Source organism: Panthera onca, chromosome C1 (assembly GCF_046562875.1).
Source record: "Panthera onca isolate mPanOnc1 chromosome C1, mPanOnc1 haplotype 2, whole genome shotgun sequence".
Lineage (NCBI taxonomy): Eukaryota > Metazoa > Chordata > Mammalia > Carnivora > Felidae > Panthera > Panthera onca.
In genome coordinates, this window is record NC_138346.1 from 184,921,978 (window position 1) to 184,937,269 (window position 15,292).

The 15,292-nt window shown below is 45.3% G+C and overlaps 1 protein-coding gene across 1 annotated transcript; it reads right to left on the minus strand.

Annotated features, from left to right (window-relative positions):
* Positions 1-1,740: 1,740 nt before the first annotated feature.
* LURAP1 (leucine rich adaptor protein 1) lies at positions 1,741-15,283 on the minus strand. Its single transcript, XM_060625487.3, has 2 exons — positions 14,866-15,283; positions 1,741-5,369 (listed from the first exon to the last, which is right to left on the minus strand). The coding sequence occupies exons 1-2, from the start codon at positions 15,061-15,063 to the stop codon at positions 4,848-4,850; spliced, it is 720 nt and encodes a 239-aa protein (XP_060481470.1). The 5' UTR covers positions 15,064-15,283; the 3' UTR covers positions 1,741-4,847.
* Positions 15,284-15,292: the final 9 nt, after the last annotated feature.

Here is a 15,292-nt window from a genome sequence, read left to right on the forward strand (position 1 = left end):
TTGCTGGAACCTCCACCATGTTCACTAGGAGAGTGTCAAGCCTGAAAATTCCCTAAACTGAGAATTTCTCCCTTTAATCTCAGCTCTGCCTGGTAGTGATGATGCAAGAGGCACTTGCCATTCTCCAGACATGGGGCCTGCACCTGGCCACCTTCCCCTTGGCCACCACTTTCCCACCACCCTTCACTCCAGGCTGAGGGAGGCTGGACAAAGCATACAGGCTCATTCTGGGCCTGGGTGCATCCATCTGCCCACCTTCCATCTCTGCCTTTGGTAGGCTGAATAATGGTTCTTACTCCAAAGATGTTCATTTTCTGATCCTCAAAACCCGTGAATATTTTACCTTTTGTGACAAAAGGGACTTTGAAGAGGTTAAATTAAGGATTTTGACATGAGGAGATGATCCTAGATCATCCCAGTGGGCCCAATATAATCACAAGCATATGTAATCACAATATAATCCTCAAAAGACAGAATTAAAGAAGATGAAAGAATGGAAGAAGAGGTCAGAACCTAAATATTAACACAAGGAGAGAAGATGCTATCCTGTTACCTTGAAGATAGAGGAAGGGACCATGAACCAAGGAATGCAAGCAGCCTCTAGAAACTAGAAAAGGCAAAGAAATGGATTCTCCCCTGGCGTCTCCAGAAGGAATACAGACTTTAATTTAGCCCGGTGAAACTGATTTCAGACTTCTGACCTCCAGAACTGTAAGATGCTAAATTTGTGTCATTTTTTTGTTTGTTTGTTTTTTGTTAGTGTTTATTATTTATTTATTTTTAAATTTTATTTTTTATTTTTTAAAATTTACATTCAAGTTAGCATATAGTGCAACAATGATTTCAGGAGTAGATTCCTTAATGCCCCTTACCCATTTAGCCCATCCCCCTCCCACAACCCCTCCGGTAACTCTGTTTGTTCTCCATATTTATGAGTCTCTTCTGTTTTGTCCCCCTCCCTGTTTTTATACTATTTTTGTTTCCCTTCCCTTATGTTCATCTGTTTTGTCTCTTAAAGTCCTCATATGAGTGAAGTCATATGATATTTGTCTTACTCTGACTAATTTCACTTAGCATAATACCCTCCAGTTCCATCCACATGGTTGCAAATGGCAAGATTTCATTCTCTTTGATTGCCGAGTAATACTCCGTTGTGTATATATACCACATTTTCTTTATCCATTCATCCATCGATGGACATTTGGGCTCTTTCCATACTTTGGCTATTGTTGATAGTGCTGCTATAAACATGGGGGTGCATGTGTCCCTTCGAAACAGCACACCTGTATCCCGTGGATAAATGCCTAGTAGTGCAATTGCTGGATTGTAGGGTAGTTCTATTTTTAGTTTTTTGAGGAACCTCCATACTGTTTTCCAGAGTGGCTGCACCAGCTTGCATTCCCATAAATTTATGTCGTTTTAAGCCAATAAGTTTGTGGTAATTCATGATAGCAGCAGGAGGAAACTAGCATACTAGCCCTGCTGCTAGGCAGCATAACCTGTTCTCCTAGGGGAGTAAGGTCTGTGACAGTAGGGAGTGGGGAATCAAAGACTTCTGGGAAGCCCCTGCAGCCAGACTGACCCAGGTTCCTATTATAGTTGATTTATTACCTATCTCACCATGAACATATATCTAAGCAACAATACATGATTAATAATGCATTATTTAGAGGGTTGCTAAGAATTAAATAGAATAATATTTATATTACCTACTATGACCTAATTAGCTACTTTTTAAAAAACAAGTCATATCTCCTTGTGGGTTTACACACATTCGTTCTTCCATTCATTCAACAGGTGTCACTGAACACCAAGTAGTGCCTGGAACCCATACACACAGTGAGCCTGTCTGCTACAAGCTCCAAGCATTTCTCATCTAAGCTGCCACCGAGCTTCCAATCAGTCCAATACTCAACCTTACTGCTCCATCCTAAATGCAGGCTCTTACACTTGCCCACTCCCAAGGTCTCATATCTCCTCGATGGGCTCATCCTGTCAGCACCACCCTTTACCCTCCCAGGCATTGTTTTTGCAGCTTCCAGGAGCAGTCTCATCTCTGCCTTTACCCAGTTGTACCTATCCAACTGTGCTGTACTCCCTAGACCTGCGGAGCTCCCCAACTCCACAGGATCCATCCGGATTTCCTAATTTCAAAGCTCCCCACCCCCACCTTACTTCTAACCTCCAGGTCTGAAATGCTGAGCTCTTCCTCCATAATGTCTGGGCCTACTGGCCCTCCCTAGGAAAAGGGTTTGTCCAGGATGATTTTTCTTATATCTGCAGTCCAGATTCATGCAGCTTTTACCTAGTCGAGGTCCAAGGTTCTCTTTCCTCAGAGCCTATAGCACTTTCTCTAAACCCTGAGCTGCCTCTCTAGAGTAGGATTAAGAACCTAAATATTAACACAAGGAAAAATTGCTTTCTGTCCTTTGGGTGGTGTTAACTGGGTGGAATGGGGGAACAGTCTAGCCAAGTGACGGCACTGTGGGCAGACAGGCAAGAAATCTGGGTTCTCTAGAGTCTTGCCTTGGATCTACAATGGGTGACACTGGGCAAATCTCTGCCCTCTCTAGGCCTGTCTCTCTAGCTTGTCTGTGCACTGAAGGTCCAGTGTTCTGTAAGGCTATACTTGAGCTTTGAGATTCTAGGCAGCTACCCCGGCTATGGCACACAATGGCCACAAGATGGCGCACATCCTCTTCAGCTCAGAAGTTTGTAGCCTAACCAAACAAGTAAGCTTCAAAAAAGAACACAAAGCTTCTAAGTGAAAAGGTAGTTTACCCGAGGCATGCTACAAAATGGCAACAGAGTAGGAACTGGAGAAGGGCATTTGAACTGCCACCCTAAGGGGAAGTCAGGAGCCCCAAGACCAGAAGAGGTGTTAAGGAGAGGGCTGGTAAGTAGCAAAGGAGGAAAGGCTAAGAATATGCTTTAGAGATTTTGATCACTTTGAGGGGATGGGAGAAGAGCGAGTCCTTAGGGGGGAGCTATGGAATGAACACATTGCCCCAAAAGGACTGGGGTGGGAGTTGCAGAACAAAACTTGAGAAATTTAGGGAAAGTGGAGATTAACTTGTCTTCTTTCCCTTCTCCAGCATAGAACAAAAGGTAGAGAAATTGCAGGAGTTATTATAGCACTTGGGGAAGCTCCTCCTCCACGGTGGAAGGCACAGCAAATAGGCAAGGATCACCTGACATCCTTTTCTCTCTTTTTTGCCTTCCAATGATTAGTTTCAGGCCCCAGGAAAAACAAAGACCAACATATAGGCAGTTAGCTGGGGTTCAAAGGGTTAATCTCCAAGAATTCATTCTCTGACAGCAGCCACAACCCTTCTTTCACAACTGCACCCCCCCCCCCACTACCCCCACTTGTCCTCTCCTTGGGCCCCAGGTTGGCAGCCTCCTTGAATTCCTTCTTTGCTGTAATTCACTAGGGCCTTAGGACCTAGGCTCAGAGCCAGTTCCCTGCTCCCACCTCAGGTCCCAGGGGTCTAGGGCTTGCTCTAAAGGAGGAAGGAAAGCAGCCTTCCCCTCTATCTCTGCCCCTCATAGGATGTGGGGCTTAGGACCAAAGAGCCTCTGTCTTTCCCTGCCACACCCCCACACTCCCATTGTAATCCAGACAAGGAGATTTCTTGTGTCTCAGCCTCTGGCAGGCATCCTTGTGACCAAATGGTAGAAGGTCCGGGGCAGGATGGGGGAAGGGAAATCACAGGATCAGAGAAGATACCTCCCCTCTTTGGAAATTATGATACACCCCCAGAGCTCTTCAAGCTTCTTCTCCCTCTGATTCCCATCAGCAATGGGGAGAGAGGGGGGTAGATGGGGGACTCATCTGCATATAAAAGGCCGGAGGCCCTGAAGAAGTGGAAGTGGAAACTGAGAAGGTGTGGAGACACAAAGGCTAAACCTCCTGGCAGACAGTTTTGGAGCCAGAATACAAAAATGGGGGCAACCCAGGGAAGGGGTAAGACAGGGGACTGGCAGGGCAGGCCAAACAAACTTTTGAGCCGTGGGTAGAGGCCCCTGAATTTCCCTCCCTAAAAGTACAGATGTAGGAATACTGGCATCAGATAGGGATGTGGTCACAGAGGAAGTGAGACCCCCTAGAACAAAATGAGAACACCCAATTTAAAAAGTAAGAACCTTTCTGAAAAGGAACACAAACATCTGACAGTGAGAAGCTTTCCTACCAGGAGGGGTGATATGATCCCCCTAGCAAGAAGTAACGGTATGGAGAATAAATGCTGTGGTCTCACTTAGCAGCAGGGGCTCAGACAACCCTATACTGCCCTATCACCACTAAGAGACTGGTACAGAGGAAAGTCTATTCCATCCTGGCAGGAAATGACATCACTCACCAGACAGGAAGGGATGGTTCTACCAACCCCAGAGGCTTCTAGGAGGGCCAATCCATGGAAGGTTGGCCCTGAATGTCCATGTCCCTCCACAATTCTCCATCTTGGCCAAGAGGGGGGCCAAGACTCCTAGATGTTGGGTGAGGTAATTACACCCCCATCTCTTCATCAGTGATCTCCTATGGGTCCTAAATCCCTCAAATCCTTACATAGGTGCAGGGGGAAGGGGAAGAGATACTATCACACCAGAAGCTACAGGTCAAGCCTCTAGAGTCATTGTATCTATGTAAATAGCTCTAGGGTCCCAATAATTGAAGGATAAAGGCAGAGCCTCCTTAGGGGCCAGAAGGATGGTAAGGCCAGGTTTCCACGGTAACTGGATTTCAATGCAGCCTCCTCCTAGACCCAGAATAAGGGAGAATAAATTTCTAGGGAGACCAGGACCTAGTGATGAAAGAGTTATAGAAATATGAAAGGACGGGAAAGTTATTACAAGAAGGTCACATCATCCTGGCACTGCCCCCAATACCAGTGGGCCTCAAAGCCAAGCGTAACACTTTCATCCTCTAGTGGTTCAGGAGGTCCACCTTGGAGCCCCTCCCCTGGGGGCTTCCATACAGCCCTCAAGTTCCCTAGCCTGGTGGCTGTCAGGTCCACCTCAGTCCTGGCCCTGTCCCCACTGGGTATAACCTTTGCCCAGTCCATCTCAGGACGGGGAGCCCCAGGGGGGCCCTGTTCATCCATCTCGCTGGGGGCCACCGTGTCTAGGAAACTGCCGATGGAGACACTGTCCAGCCGGTCAGTGGAGCTGATGTCTGGCAGGCTGTCCCAGCTGCCTCGCCTTGAGCGGCCTGGACTCCCGCCTGTCAGACTATATTGGCTGCTGGTGAGGCTGCTGCAGTGGCTGGTCAATGTCCCCCGCTCCTCCAACAGCCAGCGCACAGCCTCGATGCCCTCATTCAAAGTCACCAGCTGCTGCAGGATCTTCACATCGATGGCTCGCAGGTAAGCCTGGGGGAGTAGGAGAAGGAATCAGTCTGAGCTTCAGAGCCATGGGTTTCCCAAATGTTTCTAGAGACCCCACTTTGTGGTCCAACCAACCATGCCTCAATTTTAAGAAGCATGGGAATAGAAGTATGGTTGATTTAGAGTGTGGGCTTTAGAAGCAGACAGATTGCAGTTGTTGTTTTAAAATTTTTTTTTAACGTTTATTTATTATTGAGAGACAGAGAGACAGAGCGTGAGCAGGGGAGGGGCAAAGAGAGAGAGGGAGACACAGAATCAGAAACAGGCTCCAGGCTCTGAGCTGTCAGCACAGAGCCCGATGCGGGGCTCGAACTCATGAACCGTGAGATCATGACCTGAGCCGAAGTCGGATGCTCAACAGACTGAGCCACCCAGACGCCGCAGATTGCAGTTTAAAATCTCAGTTCTGGGGGCACCTGGGTGGCTCAGTCCGTTAAGCATCCGACTTCATGATCACACAGTTCATGAGTTCAAGCCCCGCATCAGGCTCTGTGCTGACAGCTCAGAGCCTGGAGCCTGCTTCAGATTCTGTGTCTCCCTCTCTCTCTGTCCCTCCCCCATTCACACTCTGTCTCTCTCTTTCTCTTTCAAAAATAAACGTTAAAAAATAATTTAAGTATTCAACACAGTGCGTGACACAGAGTTAGGTCTCAGTAAATGTTTAGTATCGAAATCCGATCCCACTGAGATTTGAACTTCATAGAATAGGGCATTAACTATTGAACCAGTCCAGAATCAAAGAATAACCTGATAGGGAGTCTGGTGTTAATTAGGAAGTAGACTGAGCCAAAAGGAGGCAGGAGCTGGGGAATAAAGAGGGAGCTCACCTGGCCCCACAGTCCCTTCAGGGTGTGGGTAGCAGTTGTTCAAAGGGTCAGAATCCTGTTGGCTACAGATGCAGGGCTTCTCTTCACCACACACTAGTCTAGGGTGTCTGTACTGGGAGTAAATCTGACTTACCAGGTAATCTTTAGGTCCCTCCCACCTCAGATCCCCTAAGTTATCTTCCGCAAATACCGATCTGAATCTGTCCCTCCCTTGCTCAAGAAACTTTCTGGGCTTTGCACAGCTCTTAGAGAATAAAATCTAAATATTTTAGCAGCAGGCATTCAAAAGCTGTCATAATACATCCCCTGCCTGTCTCTCCGCTTCACTTTTAGCATACTTCCCTGGAAGCCCCCCAGTCCCGTCACACATGACTTTCTGATTTCATATTTATTTAATTTTCCTTTTAGGCAAAGTAATGGATGCACATAGATTAAAGACACAAAGAGTTCTGTGAGATTTATCATGAAAGTAATAGTCCCCCATCCTAATCCTAAATCTTTCTTCCCAGAAACAACCATTATTCATTTTTTTATCTGCTTATTTTGGTACTTAGATTCTAATCTCCAAATAACATTCCACTTACTGACTTTTAAGTTTTAGGTGTTTTCTACTGCCTTCCCATACGATAGAAGGTTAAGGATTTAACTTTTTCATCCTACTCCCCGATCCTCTGCCATACAGACACCTTTCTCTCTGTATTCCAACATACGCGATAAAATGAATTATTCAGTATTTACCTTATTAGGATTTGGAAATGCTATTCGCGGCCAAGTTGTACAGTTTACTATGGCTACTTTTCATTTCTTACTTCATGTTTTCCTTAGAATAATAATATTATTGTAATTATGCCTTAGAATAATAATAAATGATATATATCATCTTACATAATTATTACGTTATTATCATATTATTACTACTACATACACTACTACTACTCTTTTGCTTAGTTTGCTATATAATCATCAGTAAGTCAGCCTCAAACCCTCTCCCAATTGTCTGAATTTTCCTCTCAAGGCTTTTAAACATATCACATCTTCCATCTATTCCATGTTCTTAGAGACAGCTCTTCAGGAGCCTTCTTTTTTATATATAAAATTTCTAATATTTATTATTTTTAAAAAACTTTTAATGTTTATTTATTTTTGAAAGAGAGAGACAGCGTGTGAGTGGAGGAGGGGCAGAGAGAGAGGGAGAGACAGAATCTGAAGCTCAAACCCATGAACTGTGAGATGATGACCTGAGCTGAAGTTGGATGTTTAACCTACTGAGCCACTAGGACGCCCTTATCTATTTATTTTTGAGAAAGAGAGAGCATGAGCAAGTAGGGGAGGGGCAGAGAGAGAGGGAGACAGAGAATCCCAAGTGGGGATGGAATTCATGCACCATGAGATCATGACCTGAGCTGCCCAGGCGCCCCAGGAGCCTTCTGATCTGCCCCAATCTGTACCTGCTGCACAACTATCCTCCAGGGATCCCCCTTCACTCTCATCCTAGGGACTCCCTTTGCCTCTTTCCTGAGTTGGATCCCTTGTTTCCTGATCCTATGTCTTCTTCTTTCTTGATTCACTCCTTTATCGTGTGTGTGGTGCTTTTCCTTCAGTAGCTTCCTGCAACAATCTACATAGGAGGTACATTTGTTGAAGCTTCACATGTTTAAAATGCTGTTTTCCTCCCCTCCCCTCATAGACAGTTGATGGGTATAGAATTCCAGGTTGAAAATAAATTTTCCTCAGGATTTAAGGCATTGTTCCATTGTCTTTTAGTTTCCAGTGTTAAACTTAAAAGTATGATGCCATTATGATTCCTGATTGTATGTATCCATCTTCCTTTTCTTTCTGGAAGTTTTTAGGATCTTCTCTTTGTTCCCAATGTTGTTTTTTTTTTTTTAATTTTTATTTGTTGTCTTTAAGTTTATTTATTGATTTTGAAAGAAAGAGAGTATGAGTGAGGGAGGGGCAGAGAGATAGGGAGAGAGAGAATCCCAAGTAGGCTCTGTGCTAGCAAAGTGGGGCTTGATCCCATGAACTGTGAGATCATGACCTGAGCTGAAATCAAGAGTTGTACGCTTAACCAACTGAGCCACCCAGGCACCCTGTTCCCAGTGTTCTAAATTATCCCAATAATTTGCCATGGCATGGGTCTATTTTCATACATTGAATTGGCCACTTGATGGGTCCTTTTAATCTGGAGGCTCATATCCTTCAGTTCTGAGAGATTTTCTTTATTTCTTTCTTGATTTCTCCTCCACTATTTCTATGATCTTTCTGGAAATCCTATTATTTGAATAGAGGGTGTCCTGGACAGATCCTCTCTCTTTTTTTTTTTTTAATCCTCTTCCATCTTTTTCTATATTTGTTCTAGTTTCTGAAATATTTCAACATTATCAACCCTTCTACTGAGTTTTTCATATTTTCCTATCATGTTTTTATTTCTAAGAGTTGTTCTAGTTCTCTGAATGTTTTCCTGTTTATAGCTTCCTGATATGGCTGCAATATTATCTTATCTTTTTAGGGATATAGTTAATGATTTTTTTATAAGTTCTCATCTTCCAATATTATCTCCATTTCATTCAAGTTGTTTTTTTCTGTTTATCTACATCTGTACAGTTAGAGGGTCTCATCAGGTCTCTTACAGTGTTTAGTAGCTGCTCATACTTCAGAGTGGTCTCTAAAAAGCTGGTTGCAAACTGGCAATTATCTGGCTGGGCTATTTGGGTTAGCCCTGAGTCAGTATCTCTTATGGTTACTTTCTCTCAGGTTCACCATATTCACCATATTATACCCATCTTGAGAATATAAGGAAAGCTGCCAAGTAGGGGGAAATGCTAGAAGGGTATATCATAACATTTAATACATTTTTACTTAATCCCTCTTGCCTTCAACTTTGTTGTCTCTCAATCTGGAGACCTTTGGTTCTAGGTGTTCTTTTTTTAATAACAATTTATAAATGTTTATTGAATTATTCAGTAAATGATTGTTTTACATCTAGAATGATAAACCAGAATATAACCAAGTATTTGTACACTGAGAAAAATATAGGCACTGGAATTAAACAGATCTGGATTCAAACTCCAGTTATGCCATTAATGAACCATATGATTTTGGAATTTTTATTCCCCTTTAAACCTTCATTTCTTCATTGTAAAATGAGGATACTATTTTTTTAAATTTTTATTTAATTAATTAACTTATTTATTTTTAATTAAAAAGTCTCCACACCCAACATGGGGCTTGAACTCACAACCCTGAGATTAAGAGTCACATGCCCTACCAACTGAGCCAGCCAGGTGCACCGAGGACACTACCTAATTAAAAAGTTTATTTTAAAAAACGGAAGGTTGTCCCTAGGTGGCTCAGTTAGTTAAGCGTCTGACTCTTGATTTCGGCCCAGGTCATGATCTCATGGTTCATGAGATGGCCCTGTGTTGGGCTCTGTGCTGAGCATAGAGCCTGATTGGGATTTTTCTCTTCCTCTCTCTCTGCCCCTCCCCCTCTTGCTCTCTCTCCTTCATTATAAATAAATAAACATTTAAAAAATAAAAATAAATGGAAGGAATGCATTAACATGCACAAGATACTGCCTGACAAGTATTAGTTCATAAATGGTAGCTATTTAACTTTACATATTACTATGGTAAACCTAATTACCATGGCATAAGCACAGAACAAAATTCTGTACCTGAAATTATTTGTGACTTTGGAATAATATCACAACTCTAATTCAATGAAACAGATGGTTATTTGGTTCCTGAGTTGTCTAATGATTACAAAGATAATGGAGAAACTGTCCCTACTTAACAGAAACTTGCAGTTTCAATAAAGAGATATGAACAGGGGCAACTGGGTGGCTCAATTGGTTAAGCATCCAACTTCTGCTCAGGTCATGATCTTGCAGTCTGTGAGTTCGAACCTCACATCGGGCTCTGTGCTGACAGCTCAGAGCCTGGAGCGTGCTTCAGCTTCTGTGTCTCCCTCTCTCTCTGCCCCTCCCCTGCACATGCTCTGTCTCTGTCTCTCAAAAATAAATAAACATTAAAAAAATTTTTTTTTAAATAAAGAGATATAAACATGAACAACTGAAATGCCACAGACTATACAGATTATTGACATATGATAAAGAAGATTATCTTCAATTGTTTCATACTGGGGACAAATAAGTTAACAGTGAAACCAACAGCCCTAGTCCAAAACCAAACTAGATGTATTAAATAAAACTTCTCATACTAAAAATGCTTCTCCTGCTATAATTCCTCCTTTCTTCCTTTCTTCTCTCCTTCCTTCCCCTTCTTCCCTTCCTTCTGTACTATTCTTTTCCAAAACTTACATCTCCAATCTTCTGTTAGGATAAAGAAGTGGCTGGCACCTGGTTGCCCAGTTAGGGAGGAGATCTTAGAATATGATTCTTTTTTTTTATTTTTATTAAAAATTTTTTTTAATGTTTATTTATTTTTGAGAGAGACAGAGACAGAATGTGAGTGGGTTGGGGCAGAGAGAGAGGGAGACACAGAATCTGAAGAAGGCTCCAGGCCGTCAGCACAGAGCCCGACGCAGGACTCAAACTCACGAGCTGTGAGATCATGACCTGAGCCGAAGTCGGACGCTCAACCAACTGAGCCACCCAGGCGCCCCATCTTAGAATATGATTCTTAAACAGACATTCACAAACCCTTCTGTTTTCAGCTTCACTTGTGCCCCTCAGTTCTAGAAATACCCAGTGCTTCCAACTCCTGTGACCTTTGAGGGTTTCTGTAGTGCAAAATGTGTTGCTTTTCAGCTTTCCTTGCTGCTAGCTTGAAATTCAGCTTTTTTTTTCAGGTCTACTAAGTTACAAGTCTTCCTTCTGATCTTTAGCTTCCAAAATTTTATTCCTATCATCTTCTCTCCTATTTTTGTTGTCATAATGGTTTCATGGCCTTTAAAATAATCCTTCTATTGGCTTTTTAGTGAAGTTTCAGAAGGAAATGAAGGTAAATGCATGTGTTCAATCTGCCATCTTGAATTGGAATTCCCACTGACTTTATTCATTTTTCAAGCCCCAGCCTCAAATGCCACCTCCTCTAGGAAGTCTTCCCTGCTCTTCCTCACGATGTAATTAATCCATTCAGTTATGAAACAATATTTACTGGGTGTTTCTTATAGGCATTGCATTGTGTTAAAGGAAGAAAAGATACCATTTCTTAGCTTCAGGGAGTTCACAATCTATGGGTAAGATAAGACAATGACACAAGCACTAAAAATTCAATGTAGTAAATGCTAGGGGAAACAACTGCTATATAGAGGGTCACAGGTACCTAGAGGGCCCTAACCCAACAAAGGGAGGTAAGAAAATGCTTCCTAGAATAAGGCACATCAGCCGAGGCATGAAGGTTAAGTAGGACTTAGCCAGACTAAGCGGTGGAGAGAGACATTCCAACCAGAGTAAACAGCATGTAACCCCTCCAATTCAAAGTGGCCTTTCCAGGGGTGCCTGGCTGGCTCAGTCAGTAGAGTGTAAGGATCTTGATCTCAGGGTTGAGGGTTCAAACCCCATGATAGATGCAGACATTACTTAAAAAGTAAATCATAAAAAAAAAAAAGTAGCCTTTCCAGAGTACAAATCTGACCATGTCACTCCTTAATGAAAACTCTTCCAGGAAGCCCATGCTGTGTTCCAATAACACTTATGGTCCTGTACCAGAGTTATTAGTCTCTCTCCCTCCTTCCTGTGAATTCAGACTGTGAGCTCCCCGAGAGTAGGTCCTGCACAGTTCATTTATGGTGCTTAGCCTAGGTCATATTAGACTTTGTGATTCTATTGCCTTTACCATCCTTGGCCCCTCTGGAGGTCTCCAGGATTCAGGGGGTTGGGTTTTACCATGCTGATGAAAAATGAGTTCTGTGACAGTGGGATTCCCTGACTGTGACAGCATCACTCCCCAGAATAGAAAAAAGCAAGGCTTTTCTTGCCAGAAAAAGAAACACTCATTCCACACCGTCTCTTTGGAAACAGAAAGGTATAAATAGCTCAGAGAGATGCAGCCTTAAAGGCCACCACAATCCAATTCTCTTCCCAGGGGGATTCAGGTTCCCCACTCCCCAACTTAACACATACATATTAGACTCTCGGCCCAGCCCTGGGGTCACAAGTATGGCTCCCTCATCACTCAATACAAATCAGGCCCTGGGGTAAAGCCCGGAGATTCCAGGCCCAGCTCCCCGGCCACAGATTGAGATTCTCAGACTATTCTTACTAGGACTATCTGGTCCCACAAGCTCCTGTCCTCTCATCTTCCAAGAGGCAGAAAAACTGAGGCCAAAAGAAAGTCAGGGCCCTGCTCAAGATCTCAAAATGATTCAGGAGCTGAGCCAGGACTTGAACCCAGGTCTTCTCCCCCTTCTTGCCTGAAGCTTTTTCTCAAGCTGCTCTGTGGGGGCTCTGTGGGGGCAACAGTTCTTTGGGTGGATTAAGTAGGGAAGGTTGCTATTGTTTTCCTTTCCTACATACCCCAGACTCTGGCTGGTTCACTCAACGTGTGAGAGGGGGAGGGAACCAAGAGGAAAGGAGCCTAGAAGCAGGAATAACCTTGGCCTCAAGAGCAGGCCTGTCCCCTCCCTGCAGGATTGCTGGGAGAGGGACAGTTGAAAGACAGTGCTTAGAGGGCTTGGACCAGTACTGCCACCAGTTGCTCCAAGGGAAACCCCTTGCCCTGTCCTGTCCTCCCTAGGTGCAACCCAGTGGGCAGGGCAGAGTACGCAAATATATCAATGACACCTTGACCAAGGAGAGAAAGGAATGGGGTAGGTAGTGACCTTTCACTGTTTGGGCCCCCAAGCAAGCGCCCTCCTTTGTGCCTTTAATGGGCAGCCTAGGGTCCTAGACCAGGCTGGGTCAAGAATGCAAGAGACCTGGGGCTCCTGGGTGGCTCAGTCAGTTAAGCTCCAATTTAGGCTCAGGTCATTACCAGGGTCTGGCTCTGTGCCCAACAGCTGGGGCTGGAGCCTGCTTCAGATTCTGCGTCTCCCTCTCTCTCTGCCCCTCCCCCACTCACACCCTGTCTCTCTCTCTCTCTCTCTCTGTCTCAAAAATAAACATTAAAAAATTTAAAAAACAGAATGCAGAGACCTGATCAGAAGTTAAATGCACCCCCTTAAAGTTTACAACCAGAAAATCTCCATCAAAGGCAGAAGAGTTCTGAGCCAGAGAGGAGGCATGGCTCCACCATGGAGCTCCTGAGTGAGCCCAGGCAAGCCCCTGAACACCTGCAAGCATGCTTCATCCTATGGAGGAATGATGACTGCTCTTCTCACTTCAATGACGTAAAATGTCTTTAAAGTGTCTGGCACAAAGCAGATCTCAACGGTAAAAATGTAAAGTGCAGGCAGATCATCTGGATTCAAAGCCTGGCTCTGCATTTTACTTTTTATATGACCTTGAGTAGTTATTTAACCTCTCTGTGCCTCAGTTTCTTTATCTATAAAAGATCACTTGCCAAATAGGGTTGCTGTGAGTATTAAGCGAATATTTTGTAAAGTGCTCAACATGATACCTGGCACCACTCTGTAAAATGAGGCAAATTCGAGCCCCTCCCTTAGGTGGGCAGTCACAGCCCTGCCCTGAAGAATCTGGCACTCACCTCCAACCTTCAGGGCCAAGTGCACACATGGCATTCGAATCCTTCCCCCACGAGCCTTCCCTGATTACTCTGCCCACAAGGCTCTCCTCTCAGACTTGCAGGCTGTCTAGGAGCTCCCATGCCCTCCTTCTCTGCTCTCTCACAGCCCAGCCTGGCACAGAACTGGGCAGACAGTAGGGCTCCAGGAAAACCTATTAACTGACACACTCACCATGGCCTCCTGGTTCTAAGCCAGAGAAAATTCTTCGGATCCCCAGAACTGGCTGCAAAGTGGTGGCAGGTGTGAATCACCCCCTTCACCGGAACCAGGGCCTTGGGGAGCCTAGGCAGCCCCAGATGCCCTTCTGGCTCTGAATCTAGACCAGCAGCAACAGGGGAGGGGGAGGGTGCCTGTTTCCTTCTCTTCTCCCCAAGAAGTTACAGATAAAATATAAATATCCTTGGGGGGCTCGGAGATGATGGAGCCAATGCTGATGGTGCTGCTACTCTGACTGCTCAGGTTCTAGGAACTTCCAAATATTTTAAGTGGGGGTGGGAGAACATTGCAGGAAGGGAGGATGTCTTTAGTGGCCCTAGTCCAGGAGGTTTTCACCCAGATCTCTTCTGTGCTAAATCCTGTCATGAACACTGAGGCCTCAGAGGAGCAACCCAGTTTGCAGGAAGAGAAGAAACTGGTTGCCCTTTAATGGTGGCCGGGGGATAGACGGCACCTGGTGGAGGGGTGGGGTGGAGGAGATTTGGGCTGTGCTAGGTTCTCAGTGTTTCCCAATCCTCACCTCTCCCCTCCCAATTATTTGGCAGTAAAAACTTCCTAGAGCCCATGCCTCCCACCTCAAGTCTTCAGGACCCATCAACACCCCACTTACCCTTGGGAGGGGCAATTAATGGACCCCAGGGTTTAAGGATTGATCTGGAAGGGACCCTGAGGAGTAAGGTGGGGAATTTTAATGTTCTCCTCTCCTGTCCAACTCTGGGGGCATAAGTCTGTCCCTCAGCCCTAGCTGGGGATTCCATCCCCTGGCCCATGGAGCCCACACTCACCAGCTCCATCCTCAGCGCAATGATCTTGTCCCCCAGGCCGTGGCCCGTGTTGGGCGCCCCCGGGAGCAGCAGGGCGCCAGAGGTTCCTGGCTCCCATTCGCCTCGCAGCCCGCGGAGCAGCCCTTCAGGGGTCTTCCTGCCCACCTTGCCCTCCACATCTCGAAGGTCAGGCGATTGGGACTCCGCAGTCCCCTCCATGCCGGCCTACCGCTTAAAAGTGCTGGGAGACCGGACGGCGGGATCTTGTTCCCAGGGGTCCTCCTTTCTCCGCGGCTAGCGCCGAGCGGAACCGGTGGGTCCCCGCCCGCGCCGCGCGGGGGCGGTCGAAGGGCGCCGTAACACTCAGAAAAGCAGCGCAGAGCCGCGCGCGCGTGTGCGTGTGCGTGTGTATGTGTGTGTGTCGGTCGAGGGCTGTGCACACGTCTGA